The 13973-nt window shown below is 53.8% G+C and overlaps 1 protein-coding gene across 2 annotated transcripts in view; it reads left to right on the top strand.

The window, feature by feature from the left end:
* The window catches only part of LOC102894998 (zinc finger protein 250), a 14692-nt gene extending 5174 nt beyond the window's left edge, over window positions 1-9518 (top strand). For both annotated transcript variants that reach the window (XM_015590244.2, XM_006913008.3), the window contains exons 2-5: window positions 2549-2644; window positions 2904-3030; window positions 3201-3314; window positions 6551-9518. In XM_015590244.2, coding sequence (XP_015445730.1) covers window positions 2603-2644; window positions 2904-3030; window positions 3201-3314; window positions 6551-7842 — 1575 coding nt within the window. In that variant the 5' untranslated portion in view covers window positions 2549-2602 and the 3' untranslated portion in view covers window positions 7843-9518. The remainder of the gene's footprint in view (window positions 1-2548; window positions 2645-2903; window positions 3031-3200; window positions 3315-6550) is intronic.
* Window positions 9519-13973: the final 4455 nt, after the last annotated feature.

The raw sequence follows: 13973 nt of genomic DNA, 5'->3' as shown, positions 1-13973 counted from the left end.
CTTTCCCTGCTCCGTCTTTGCCCTCTACCTCCATGCCTCACTTGTGTCGACAACCTGGTTTGGGGGTTAATCTAATCGAATGAGACAAAACCACCTAGTCCAGCAGCATCTGCCTGCACCAGGCTGTTCTGAATGTTGTCTCACTAATCATGCCGTCCTCCTGAGGCCTTTGGAGGACACGTGTCTTCTCCCTGTTTTACAAGTGGACACAAAGCGAATGCCTTTGGTGGCCCTGGCGTCATTGTTTAGGAAATGAGAGTCTTTGATGCGCTCCCTGCATCTGTGCTTTTGCTTACTTGTCTTGCTGCATGGCACAGCCTGAATCTTTCTCTCGGTGGGTGCGTGACCTGTGTGTGGAAGGACAGTGGCGACATTGGTGGCTCAACATCTTTGAGCCTGAGCCTTCCGGGAGGGCACCCACTGTCCAGGGATGCATCTGACTTGCCCGGTGGCTTCCTGAGAGAGTGGGGTATGAGAAAGTCGGCTTCCCCATCCCTGCCAGCGGTCGGTGTCCACCTGGTACTTGCCGCTGTTCTACAGGATGTAAAGTATGGCCTCATTGCTCTTTTAAGGCCATTCGTGATCCTTGGGCCACTGGCTGCTCTGCTGGGTCAGGAAGGGCCTCAGTGAGAGGGCAGTGAGGCTGAGCATCCACACGGGGCAGGAGCGTCCAGCAGAGGGAGGCCCAGGGAGGGGTTGGAGCCGAGGACGGTCTCTGTGTCCCTGTGTAGGTGGGCGCAGGACCCGGCTGCCAGGAGACCAGGTTCTCTAGGTGCATTTGGAGAGTGGATTAGGCGGAAGAAAGGGCCTCGGTGTCAGGTCTCTGTACAGGTGTGCAGACTCAGCTGGGCGCAGAAATGGGAGCTCAGTGTTAGACGTTACCTGTGTCTGAGATGCTGTAGGAGATGCTGCATTACAGGGAAGGGTTTTGCCAGCTCAAGGGCCCTTGAGCATCCAGGCTGCGGGACGACTGCACCCAGCGCCCGGTCCGTGTGGGACCTGAGGCGGGTAGCAGCTCCAGTGCACAGACAGGGGCAGAGACAGCCAAGGCCTCATGGCCACAAGAGCCAGCGCCTCCTGGGTCAGCAGGGCCGGCCGCCAGCACCCACTATGAGGCCCCTTTTTGGTCCCAGCCCAAGTTCAGACTGGCCACAGTGTGGGTGACCATCCACCGGTGCCAGGCACCCAGGGAGCCAGAGCTGGATCATTCCTGAAGGTCAAGTTCTCATGCAGACAAGGATTGACAGAGACTACTGAGGTCCGAATTTGAGAGGAACTTGATTTTTGGCTGACTTAACCCCCTTGCCAGCTGTAGAGAAGGGCTTGGCCACACGGAGGTCATAGGAAACCCCTCCAGGGCCACTTCATGGTGGGAGGTGGGACAGAGACCTTGTGGGAAGATAGCTGGACAAGGCTGTAGGGAGAATGACTGACCATGGGAGATGGCAGGTCTGGGAGACTCGGGAAAGTGGCAGGTGGGGCAGCAGGTGGAGCACGTGGTGACAACGGCTTCGCCGCCATTGGTTCTGAGACCTGGTGAGGTGGGACCACCCCCATTCTGTCAAGCTCTGGCCTTGCCTGTCCTCCAGCACCGCTGTCCACACGAATTCTAAGACGGTTCTGTTCGCCCCGTGGGAAGACCCCGTTCGGTTCCAGTGAGGGCTGCATCGCGCAAACACACGTGCACATTTGGGCGTTGCCGGCGAACGGAGGGAAGAGGCGGCGAGGGCCAACCTCTCCTCCCCACTCCCGTCCTGCCCCTGGGCGGCCGCAGTGAGCTCAGTGTGCGTCTAGGTGAACGAATGGGTGCACACATGTGCCCTTTTACAGCGAGAACAGGTTATGGTGCTCCCCGGCTTCCTGCCGCCCGCCCTCCCTCTAGGTGGCCCACTGCGCACGACACAGTTGATAGTCGTTTTGGACTGTTTTCCCTAAATGACCTGTCTGCCTGCTGGGCTTCTGTGTCCCATGGTAGGGTCCCACTTGGCATCCCACATGTGAACCCCATCCCCTCATCGGGACAGCTCCTGGTGCCCCCTTTTACCCAGCAATTTGGTGTCACAGACACCTCAGCTTAACTTGTCCTGATGTGTCCCTAGAGCCCAGCCCCCAATGCGTAGTGCCGACAGCCCCATGCATGGGAGCCCCAGGGCCACTGAGGCTCAACCAGCTGGTGTCAGTGTGCCCATGGGAGAGGCATAGTCAGCCAGGTGTGCAGGGCCTGGGGTAGGGTCACCACAGGAGTGTGGGCCTCAAGCAGAACTGCCCATCCCTAGCCCTCTGCATTGCTGGTAGTCTCTAGGGCAGCCTGGCACCTGTGTGAATGCTCTCTCATGGGCCCTGTGCACAGACCGTGGCCAGGCCCAGTGAGCAGGGCAGATGGCCCGGAAACCTGAGGGTGCACAGGCATCCCCAGGCCTCTCAGATGTGACGTCTTTGCCCACAGACAAAGAGCTCAAGAACCGCATGTTTACGTGGCTCCCGAACTCTGGGGTCGGAGTCCACGAGGGCGGGGCTGGGTCCTCATGTGTGCCCTCCACTTCCTCAGCCCCACAGGCTTCTCCGATTTCCAGCTTCCTCAGAGACCCCAGGGAACCGGACAATGGCAGCAGCCAGGCTCCTGCCGCCACCGGCGGGACCCCAGGTGAGCTGCCCCTGAGGCCTGTGTAGCTGCATTTCCTCTTGGTCCTCCCAGGCCCCCGGTAGCAGCCTACTTGAGTGTCAGTGCCTTCCCTGAACTCTGTAGCCCCTTCCTGTCCCCCCATTCAGCTCTCCCTTTGCCCCCTGTGTGTCACGGGGCTCTGCCCCCATCCCAGGGCACGTTCCCACCCCATGTCCCTTGCACCCACTCAGTCTCGGATGTGGAGACGCCATCTGACCTGCAGCTACCCCTGTCGTTCCAGGCCAAGGTGACCTTCGAGGACGTGGCTGTGCTCCTCTCCCAGGAGGAGTGGGACCACCTGTGCCCTGCCCAGCGGGGCCTCTACCGACACGTGATGATGGAGACCTATGGGAACGTGGTTTCGCTGGGTGCGGCCCCACAGCAGCCAGTCTGTGTCTGGGGGCTCAGTCAGGGGCGGGGCCGTGGGGTCTCCAGGTGCTCAGCTCCAAGACACAGGGTTGGTCCTGTGTCTTGCCCGTGGGCTGCTCAGGTGGGGTGGGGGCGCTCTAGATGAAAGTGCTTCTCTCCCCCTGAGCAGGACTTCCAGGGACCAAGCCCAACGTGATCTCCCAGCTGGAGCGAGGAGAAGAGCCGTGGGTGCTGGATGGGCAGGGAGCTGAGGAGAGCAGAGGCCTGGGTGGTGGCCGTTCAGGTGAGTGAGAGCAGCTGGCCTTCCTCCACTAGGGGCTAGCAGGTCTCAGTGGCTGTGGGTGCTGGCGGGGACAGTGGGAGTAGCTTCCACTTGGGCCTCTCCTAGCAAAGGAGCCAGTGTGGTCAGGCACGGCTGAGCTGGACAGAGGCCCCGTGCAGGAAGCGAGTGGAGAGGTGAGTGGTGAGAGCACCCTGTGGCGATTCTGCCTCTGCCAGGTCCCTGTCCATGGGGGCCGTTCAGATTTGGAGAGTTCTCTGGTTGATTTACAGAAGAACACAGCATCCTAGGTATGAGGGGAAGTTATCCTGACACTGATGGCGAGGGCCGAAAGCATACTGCGTGAGATGAAGAACAGGGCATTGTCCTGGGGTGTTCCATACACTACATAAAGCAAGATAAACAGAAACTAAACTAAAGCTATAAGAATTGGTAAAAAAAGAAAGTGTCGTGTGCAGTTCATATGATTGTCTGCTTGAAGAAGACTGATTAAAATTCGCCAGCTTGGCTGGATACAAAGTAACTTTTATTTCTATTCGTCAGCAACAGAAGTGTGATCTCCCCTCCTATTTTACTGAGATATAACTAACATACATACAGCACCGTACAAATTTAACGTGTACAACATAGCGACTTGACTGTCATACAGTGTAAAAAGATGACCACGGTAACTTAACACCCACTGTCTCATGTAGATACAAAAAAGAGAAAAGGAAAAAAATGTTTTTTAAGGTGATTTTTAAAAAGATAACATTTACAACGGCATCAGAGCTATGAAGGACGCAGTAATCTAACAAAAGATGTGCAAGACCATCCTGGAGAAAATCACAGCAGGGAAGACGACAGCAGGTGCACCACCCTGACGGCACTGTCTGCAGTCACGATGGGCAGAGCGGTCCAGGGGCGGAGGGTGACCTCTGTGTCTCAGGAGGACTTCGGTCAGCCTGTCTTGCAGGATGCGACCCCCTCAGGGTGCATGGAGCTGACGCAGCACTGCCTCTGGCCGAGCAGGCATAGCGCTCTCCGCCTTGTTCCCGGGGACCGTGTGGACGGGGCAATGGGTGTGGCAGATAGCCCACCTCTGAACTGCCCTGCAAAATCAGGTATCTTCAGAGGAATTCAGTTTTCCAGTGACTAAAAACAGACACAGCATTATGTTGTAGCAGTCCTGCACACAACTTTAAACCGTTTGCCGGCTGCAGCCACAGTGGGCAGGAAAACACGGAGCCACCACCAAACAGGACCTGGCCTCCTTGGTGCTGGCTGTGGTCTTACCTGATGACAGTCTTGGACAAGTGCCCTTCAGATTAGGTGCCGGAGAGATCGTGAGGTTGACCGAGAGCGTGGAGGTTGGAGATGAGAGGTTTGTGCACAGCAGTGCCCTCTGGTGCCTCTGATGAGCAGGTGGTGCTAGGGAGAGGAGAGTGAGCAGTGGGCAACAGCAAGCTGTCACGTGGTGGTTTGGCCTCGGGAACAAGGGCTTTGGACGCTGGGGCAGGTAGAGCAGGGAAGAGTTCAGGAGAGATGCAGACCCCACGCCACCAGCCGCAGGAGGAGAGAAGAGCAAGTTCTGTTGGGCTCAGGACCTAAGCGTGCTGGTGGGCCGTCCAGACGGAGACCCAGTAGCGGGTGGAAAGCTACCTGGGCCCTGGAGAGCTGTGGGGCAGGGAGGCCAGGAGGGCAGCTGTAGCTCAGGGTGGGGTTGGGAGCCGCTTTGGCCTGGGGAGCCCTCTGCCTCACCCTTGCCTCTTCCTGGATGACCCTGTGCTGAGGCTTTGCTGCTGGCTACCTCCTTCCAAGGTAGCTATTCCCAGAGACACCGCAGGTCAAATCAAGCACATGTCAAGTCCCTCTCAGAAGGTCCCCTGGCTTTGTGGGGGGAATGCTTGGCTTCTGAGTCGGTTATTCTTCAAGGGTCCTTGAAAGGGGCCCGTTACATAGTTTCCGTCTTACCAAACCAAGTTCTTAACCAATTAAAAGGTTGAGCTTATGTCTCAATAATGGTGGTACCACATACACAAATCTTTTTAAAGGTGGGCAGGTGGTACTTGAAGATACCCTTCTTACGGACAAAGCAGAGGGAAATGCCACTGATTGCCACTCAGTGTGCTTCTTAACAGCCCCGGAGAGACACTTTCCACCAGGCTCAGGCAGGGAGGGGCTTGCATGCTGGGACATCCTGTGGGTCTCTGCACGTGAACGGCGGAATGCGGGCTCCCAGGGCTGCCAGGGTTTTTCCCAAACAAACCAGTCCTAAGTGATGCCGCTGCCGCTGGAGGGGAGAGGGAAGGAGGAGATGTCCGCACATGCGTGCCCAGTACCACCCAAGCACGGACTCTCTGGGTTTGTAAAGCTGAGCCTCCTGAGGGCTTCTGGCCCAGCATCTGTCACAGAGCCCTTTGTGTCCTTGTTTGACGAGACAGTGAACACTCAGTCCTTTGTACCTTCCGCTTGCCAGCAGAGGCTTCTGCGAAGATGAGCTGGTGGCAGCGTGGCGGGTGGGGCTGGCACCCAAGGTGCAGGACCGAGTGGGTGCCCGGGAGAAGTGATGGCGCCTGGCGGCCAGGCCTCGCCACATCTCGCCATCCTGCGGAGTTGGTCTCCTGCTTCCTGCTGCTCCGCTGTGGGTCCGAGCACAGCCCGCCCTTAGAACGTGCTTGTTCCTTCAGGGAGTCTTGGTCTGCGAGTGGCTTCTTGTCATCTCAGTGGCCTGGTGTCTGAGATTTAAACTCATCCTCAGCACCCACTGCACTCCCACACTCAGCGTCAGCCCAGAGCCCCCAACCTGATCGTAGAAACATACACCATGGCCTCCTGTGTCCCCCACCGCTGCCCACGTGTCCTGTCTTGCCCCAAGGGCATTCTGCACAAATGGGTCACAGCCCCGCACCAGGCTTCGCTGCTGTGTGTTGCTGTCTGGGGGACAGGGCGCCCCGCAACCGTCAGCCCTGCCTTTATTCCTGCTTCGGATGGCCTCCGGAAGCCCATGCACAGGACTCCAGCGAGGGCAGGGCTCAGGTGAACTTGCATCGTCCCTGCTGCCATTTGTCATGTGTGACCTTGCATGGGACACAGGTCTCGTGTGATGCTGCCGGTTTTTGTGCCCCTCCGGCTCACGTGGCCATGTGCACCAGCCCTGCTGGCCACCCCACCAGCCCAGCCACCTTCGGGGCTGCTCGCCCTGTGGTCTGGAGCGGGTCGACATTTGCGTTGTTTTCACTCTGGATTTGTTGTTTCAGAATATGAGGACCAGGGAGAAAACCGAGATAGAGATTTGAGTGTGAAGCCGTTCATGTCTGAGGACCTGTCGGTGATCCTGGGGGCCGCACCCCCCGGGAGCTGTGACCCGCAGGCCGGCCCTGTTGCCATCCCTGGGGGTCAGGACCTGCAACCCAAGGGCCCTGTGACGGGGCATGCGGCCGTCCCCAGCGGGGACAGGCCATTTAAGTGCGTCGAGTGCGGGAAGGCCTTTGGCCGCAGCTCGCATCTGCTGCAGCACCAGCGGACGCACACGGGCGAGAAGCCGTACGTGTGCGGTGAGTGCGGCAAGGCCTTCAGCCAGAGCTCAGTGCTCAGCAAGCACCGGCGCATCCACACGGGCGAGAAGCCGTACGCGTGCGCCGACTGCGGCAAGGCCTTCCGCGTGAGCTCCGACCTGGCCCAGCACCACAAGATCCACACGGGCGAGAAGCCGCACGCGTGCCCGGAGTGCCGCAAGGCCTTCACGCAGCTGTCGCACCTCATCCAGCACCAGCGCATCCACACGGGCGAGCGGCCCTACGTGTGCGCCCTGTGCGGCAAGGCCTTCAACCACAGCACGGTGCTGCGCAGCCACCAGCGCGTGCACACCGGCGAGAAGCCGCACGCGTGCGCGCAGTGCGGGCGCGCCTTCAGCGTGAAGAGGACGCTGCTGCAGCACCAGCGCGTGCACACGGGCGAGAAGCCGTACGCCTGCAGCCAGTGCGGCCGCACCTTCAGCGACCGCTCGGTGCTCATCCAGCACCACAACGTGCACACGGGCGAGAAGCCCTACGAGTGCGGCGTGTGCGGCAAGGCCTTCAGCCACCGCTCCACGCTCATGAACCACGAGCGCATCCACAGCGAGGAGAAGCCCTACGGCTGCTACGCGTGCGGCAAGGCCTTCGTGCAGCACTCGCACCTCATCCAGCACCAGCGCGTGCACACGGGCGAGAAGCCCTTCGTGTGCGGCGAGTGCGGCCACGCTTTCAGCGCCCGCCGCTCCCTGGTGCAGCACGAGCGGATCCACACGGGCGAGCGGCCCTTCCGGTGCGCGCAGTGCGGCAAGGCCTTCAGCCTGAAGGCCACCCTGATCGTGCACCTGCGGACGCACACGGGCGAGCGGCCCTACGAGTGCGGCCGCTGCGGGAAGGCCTTCAGCCAGTACTCGGTGCTCATCCAGCACCAGCGCATCCACACGGGCGAGCGGCCCTACGAATGCGCCGAGTGCGGCCGCGCCTTCAACCAGCACGGGCACCTCATCCAGCACCAGAAGGTGCACGGGAAGCTGTGACCTCGGCTGCCGCCGGGCACGCACAGGTCTGGGCCCGTTATTCCAGCGGAAAACGTCCTACTGGAGAGTCCTCACACAACTGCTGTGAATTTGGGTGAAGACAGCCGTCCTGCATTCTTTAACGTCGTACAGTTCATTATATGAAGTGAGAAATGGAAGGAAGTTAAGGCATACGGATTACTGTCACAATAAAACTTCCTTACGTTCCAAACAAAGGTTTTTCTTAGAACATCCCGTGCCTTTCCTAGTAATTGCACATAAAAGTAGAATGCTGGGCTGTTTTCAGTATTCTGTTAAAACACTGAAGTGCTGTGTGGACAAAATGCTACTAAAAAGATTGTCATCAAGTAGCGTCATGTAATTCGGCGGGAGGCCCCGAATATTGTGGAAACACCAGTTTTGTATGAAAAAAAAAAGGCAGAAGATTCGTGAGAAGTGCATTAGTTCCCCTCAAGATCAGAAGCAGTGCCTGACTTCTTAGCAAAAATTCAACTCAAAAAATGGGTCTTTTCCTCACAGCCTATGCACCCTGTACCCCAGAAATAAGTCCTGGGTTGTCTGGGCCTCTGGGCCCTGTCTGGGGTGGGGGAGCGGAGAAGAGCACCACACCCAGGCCCAGACTTCAGCTAGCTGCTGCACCAGGTGGCGTTTCAAAAAATTACTGAAAAGACCTCTGATGCATATTTTTAAAACAAACTTCTCATATTCAAATAGCTTTTTTTTCTCAGATATTTCTATTCCTAACTTCTAAAGGTTTTGTTTTGTTTCATTTTTTTTATTCCCAGTTCCAAGAGAGTCTGTTATCCATTGTCATATACTGTGATAAATCTGACTTATTAGTAATTTGTTTTTTTTCTCGAACATATCAGCTTCTCAGGAAAAATTAAGCACTGAGGTGCTGACCCTCAAGTCACAGCAGTACACTGTGATGCAGATAAAAGCATGTTTTCCCCTCTGTGCAGACACTGGTGAGGAGCTGGTCACTGATGTGTTCTCATAAATTCACACCAAGGGATGCCACCAACCCTCACCAACTGAGTCCACAGATAGCGTGACGTGGTGGCTGCCGCCCAAAGCCCACCACCTCTCAGGGCACAGTTCTTACTCGTGAAAGTGACAGAGAAAGAAAGAAAGCCATGTTCCCATCAGGATGAGAATAAGGGTTCGATTAAATTGTAGCGTTACGTGTCCAGAATGTCACTGCCTTTTTTTGCTATTGGCTGCCACTGGCCCATAGGTGAACATCAGGCTCAGTGTCCATGGAGCTTGGCGGGGAGCACCCCCCGCCCCCAGGTCAGGCATTTTTGTCATCTTTCCAAGGAGCAGGAGGCAGCCCAGGACCCGCTGGGGCGCATGCACGTCTGCCGTGGGAAGTAGCGTCAGAGGCCAAGATTCCCTTTCAGGACCCTCGCCCTTGTAACAGCTTCCTCAGCCATCACCTCTCGAGTCTGGCTCGTCAACAGCATTCACGCTTTGGAATTTCTAATTTTATTTTGAAGTCTTTACATTTTATGTATTTAAATCTTTCCCTTAACTGTATTTCTCCTGACAGCTGGCAAGAACTTGACAGTTCTCTTCAAATTTTCTATTTGGAAAACACTTTAGTCCACCTGAAATTTATTTCTCTCTGTAACTATAATCTGACCTCCTCCAATAAAAAAGCAATGACTTGGAAAGTCTGTGAGTAAAGGAAACACAATACTTGGACGTAAGGATCTACAAATCAGTGCAGTTGTTCGACCAGGAAAGCCTGAGAAAGGCCCAGGTGAGCCAGTTCCAGGCAAAAGAGGACACGTGTCCCTCCTGGTCTTGGAGGAAAGGATTTTCTGCATCATGCAGGGCTCTCAGTCAATGGGGAAAGGGGGGTTTTCATGCTTGGCTGATGATGTCGCTGACACGCCCAACTCATCAGGTGTGGGGACACAACAGCAGGGCCCACCTCTAGGGGAAGGTGACTGCACAGCAGGACTCAGCCTGGCAGGTGCCAGACAGTGTGAGGCAGCACTGAGGGAAGCTGAGGAAGGGAGCCCAGGCCGCCCAAGGCGACTCTGTGCATGGGGCCTGGTGGTCAAGGCCCAGGAGGGGCTTCACCAGGAGCTGATCTTGCCCCAGGGCAGAGGAGACCGTGGGGATGGCAGTGGGAGTGGCACTGGGAGTCTCTGCTCTGGCCTGCCAAGGAGAGTGGGAAATACTTGGTTTCATGAGTAAAAGTTCCTGAGCTGAAAAAGGCAGGTGAGGTGGCGTAGAGTGTCAGGTCCCCAAGACTTGCCCTCACTTCTAACACCAGTCTCAAGAGTAGAGGACATCAAGATCAGCCTAAAAGTCAGTCATTCGTTGCAAGGACTCAGAACTAATAGGCTTTCAGGAATTTTACACCCCCACCCCCACAAACACACCCTTGATCAGAAAACATGACCTGGCATCTATACCTTGAATGGAAAGCTGAGACACATGGTTACTGTGTATTACAAGCAGCAGACACATTAAGTCACTGGCCAAGGCATTGCAGAAGCAGAATCCAGGACAAGTACCATCACACAGCTTCTGCCGTTCTCTCCCTGAGAGTCACAGACAGCTCCTCACTCCTGGCACTGACCTGTGACAATGTGCACAGGGTAGTGCCAACAAGGGAAGATCACCCGAGCCTTGGCATCCAGAGTTCACTGGCTTGGTGCCATCAACATAGCTGATGGCATGCGTGACTGACTTGTGTCCAGCCCCTCCAGAGGTCGAGCTGATGCCACATGGCCCAGAGCACCCACCATAAGTCATGCGGTCAGTGTGGACCATCAGGGGTGGCCAACAAGCACACTGTCATCAGGCAAAAGCTGCCTTTCCTGAGGTCAGGCTAGCCCTGCACAGGAGGTTAAGAGTGCCATAACTGAGGACAATAGAGACTAAGTAGTTCCGCTCCTACATACCTGCAATCAGCAACCAAAAACACATTTATGACGGATAAATACGACCACATGGCACCTAAGAAGTCTAACCAAAAATATGTAAGTTCTTTATGGACAAAATGATAAAACTTTATTGAAGGACTTTATTAAACAGATCTATAAAGAAACGGACACTGTTCATAAATGGGATATCATAAAAATGTCGATTCTCTCCGAATGAATCTACTAATTCTGAGCAAAATTGCAACAGGACGATTCAAGACATCTGACCAAAACGACCCTAAATACCACAAGAAGAATGATTCAAGATTAACCAAGGCAACGCCAGAACAAGTGAGTTAGGCAGAGGCACGCCTACCAGACAACGAGACGTGCTGTGGTCTGAGCACAGGAGAGATGACGAAGGGGTAGCGTGCAGCGCACTCGCTAGTGACAGGCCTGAGATGGCAGCAGCAGCGCACTGCTCACTCCGCGGTGCTGGCACAGCTCATTTTCCAAAGGGAGGTCTAAGCAGTTCCCCATCTGCCCTGGCGCACAAAACCTTTCAGGGGCCTTAAGGACCTAAATGTGTTTGAAAAATGTTTATAGCTGTTATAAGAAAATAATATGCAAAAAGCACAGTCCATAAAGGAAAACTTGTCTAACATTACTCCATCGAAAAAACTTCTGTACAAGGTACCACAAAATTAAAAGATAAGCTCCAAAGTGCAAGAGGACACATTTGCAAACATATATAACAAAAGATAAATATACAGAATATATTTTTAAATACCGAAAAAAAAGACCAATTAAAAAAGTGAGCACAGGCCGTGACCTGGTACACAAATCAAAATGTCCAATAAACATCTGAAAAGATTTTCAATGTCTAAGAAATTGAGAAATGTAAAGTAAAACAAGACTTCCCTCCCTCATAGATTAGGAGAAATATAAAATGCTACACAATATCAAAAGCAAAAAACGAGGAAATAGAGCGTAAACCGTAAAGCAGTACAGTCACTCTGGTAGACCTGAGACCTGCAAACTCCCAGTCAGGAACCCTAATTCCAGATGTGTGCCCTATAGAAACTTGCTAATCACACAAGATGACACACAGAACGTTTCCGCATGCCCGTGTGCAAGAATAAAATGGAAACAATCTCAATACCCATTATCAAGGAACAGGTAAGGCCACGTGGTTGAAAGGAAGGAACCACATCAATGTCTGCAGACAGAGCACAAAGCTGTAAGGCTGCATAAAAACGTTAGGTTTCAACAGTATGGTATATATGTAGATTTTTTGTTTTTGTTTTCAGGAGAGGCAACCCTTGGTTGACCTCACAGATTGCAAGGACCTTGTCTGCTTACAATCCCTTGTTTTTTACACCTACACCACCTGGTCTTCCGAGGTGGTCTCCCATCCAAGTACTAACCAGGCCCAACCCTGCTCAGCTTCCGAAATCAGACGGTATCTGACTTGTTCAAGATAGCATGGCTGTGGACTGAGTGTGTAGAGGTGTAGGAAAACATGCTGACAGCCAAATAATCAATAGAGTGAAAAGGTACCTAAGGAGCAGGAGAAACATCTGCAAACCATACATCCGATAAGGGGTTAAGATCCAAAATATAGAAGGACCTCACACAACTCAATAGCAACAAACAAAACAAATAACCTGATTTAAAAATGGGCAAAGGACCTAGATAGACAGTTATTCAAAAAAGACATACAAATAACCAACAGACTTATGAAAAGATGCTCAATGTCACTGATCCTCAGGTCAATGTAAGTCAAAAACGTGGTGAGGTATCACCCCACACCTGTCAGAATGCCCGTCATCAAAAAGACAAGAGAAAAGAAGTGTTGGTGAGGATGTGGACAAAAGAGAGCCCTCATGCACAGTTGCTGGGACTGTCAACTGGTGCAGCCACTATGGATAACAGTATGGAGGGGCCTCAAAAAATTAAAAATAGAGCTGCCATATGACCCAGCAATCCCACTTCTGGGTTTCTATCCAAGGAAATGAAACCTGGAGCTCAAAGAGATATTACACCCCCATGTGCACTGCAGCTTATTCACAATGCCTAAGACACAGAAACAGTCTAAGTGTTCATTGACAGGTGAATGGATAAAGACGATGTGGCATACATTACTCAGTCATAAAAAAGAAGGAAATCCTGCCATTTGAAACAACATGAATGAACCTGGGGATTATTATCCAAAGTGAAATAAGCCACACAGAAAAAGGTAAACACTACATGATCTCACCTATATGTGGAATCTAAAAAGGTCCAAATCACAGAAGCAGCGTGGAATAGTGGTTTCAGAGGTTGCCGGGTGGGGGAGACTTGGAATTGAGAGAAAATGGGGTGTTGCCTGTCAGAGCAAACATTCCTTTCTGGGAGTTAAGGGTTGGAGATCTAACACACAGCACAGTGACTATGGTCAGCAATATTGTATTGTGTGCTTAAAAATTTGTTGAGATCTGAAGTGTCCTCACCACAGAGAGGAAAAAGACACAGAAAATGGTGCCTCTGCGAGGTGATGGACATGTCAATTAGGTGAAATGTGATTTCACAATGTATACCTCTATCAAACATTAGGCTGTATGCTTTACATCTGTACAACTTCGTCAGTTGTACCTCAAATGGGTTGCCTAAAAAAGACAGTGGGACTGGGTCCCTGGGTCTGAGTAATTGCACCTTAATAGTTTTCTTAAAGTAAAAAAAAGGACGAAATGCTTAACACATGTGGCAAACAGGGAACCGGCAACCCGTCATAGGTGTTTGCTAATCCGCTCTTTATATTTTATTTTTAAACTTCTTCAAAATAGTTAAAAATAAGTGTGTATATGTATATTAAAAGCACAAAACCAGGAAGCAAACGAAAAGGTTTCAGAACTCGAATAAAGGCCTCTAAGAAGAGAAACAAAAATCTGGCTGCCGGGAGAAAGGCCTTGGAACCCAGAGGCGACACAGCGTGGGCAGAAGGGCGGCCACCCCAGGGGGCCGACGAGGCCGGTCAGCGTGGCCGTGCAGACGCCGCGTGCGACGCCGACAGCCCGGCGCTGAAGCCCAGCGTGGAAGGGGCGCGGCCCGGGACAGGCGAGGGCTCGGCGGGAAAACCGGGCGGCGGTTTGGGGAGCCGGTAGGGGGCACGGCGTCCGCCGGAGAGACGGGGTGGGAGGCGCCCTGGGTCGCGGGCGGACCGGGGCCCCGAGCGGCACGGCGGGCCCGGGGGCGCGACTGGCCGGGCGA

Source organism: Pteropus alecto, unplaced genomic scaffold (genome assembly GCF_000325575.1).
Source record: "Pteropus alecto unplaced genomic scaffold, ASM32557v1 scaffold105, whole genome shotgun sequence".
Taxonomy (NCBI): Eukaryota; Metazoa; Chordata; class Mammalia; order Chiroptera; family Pteropodidae; genus Pteropus; species Pteropus alecto.
This window is presented reverse-complemented; position numbering and strand designations above follow the sequence as displayed.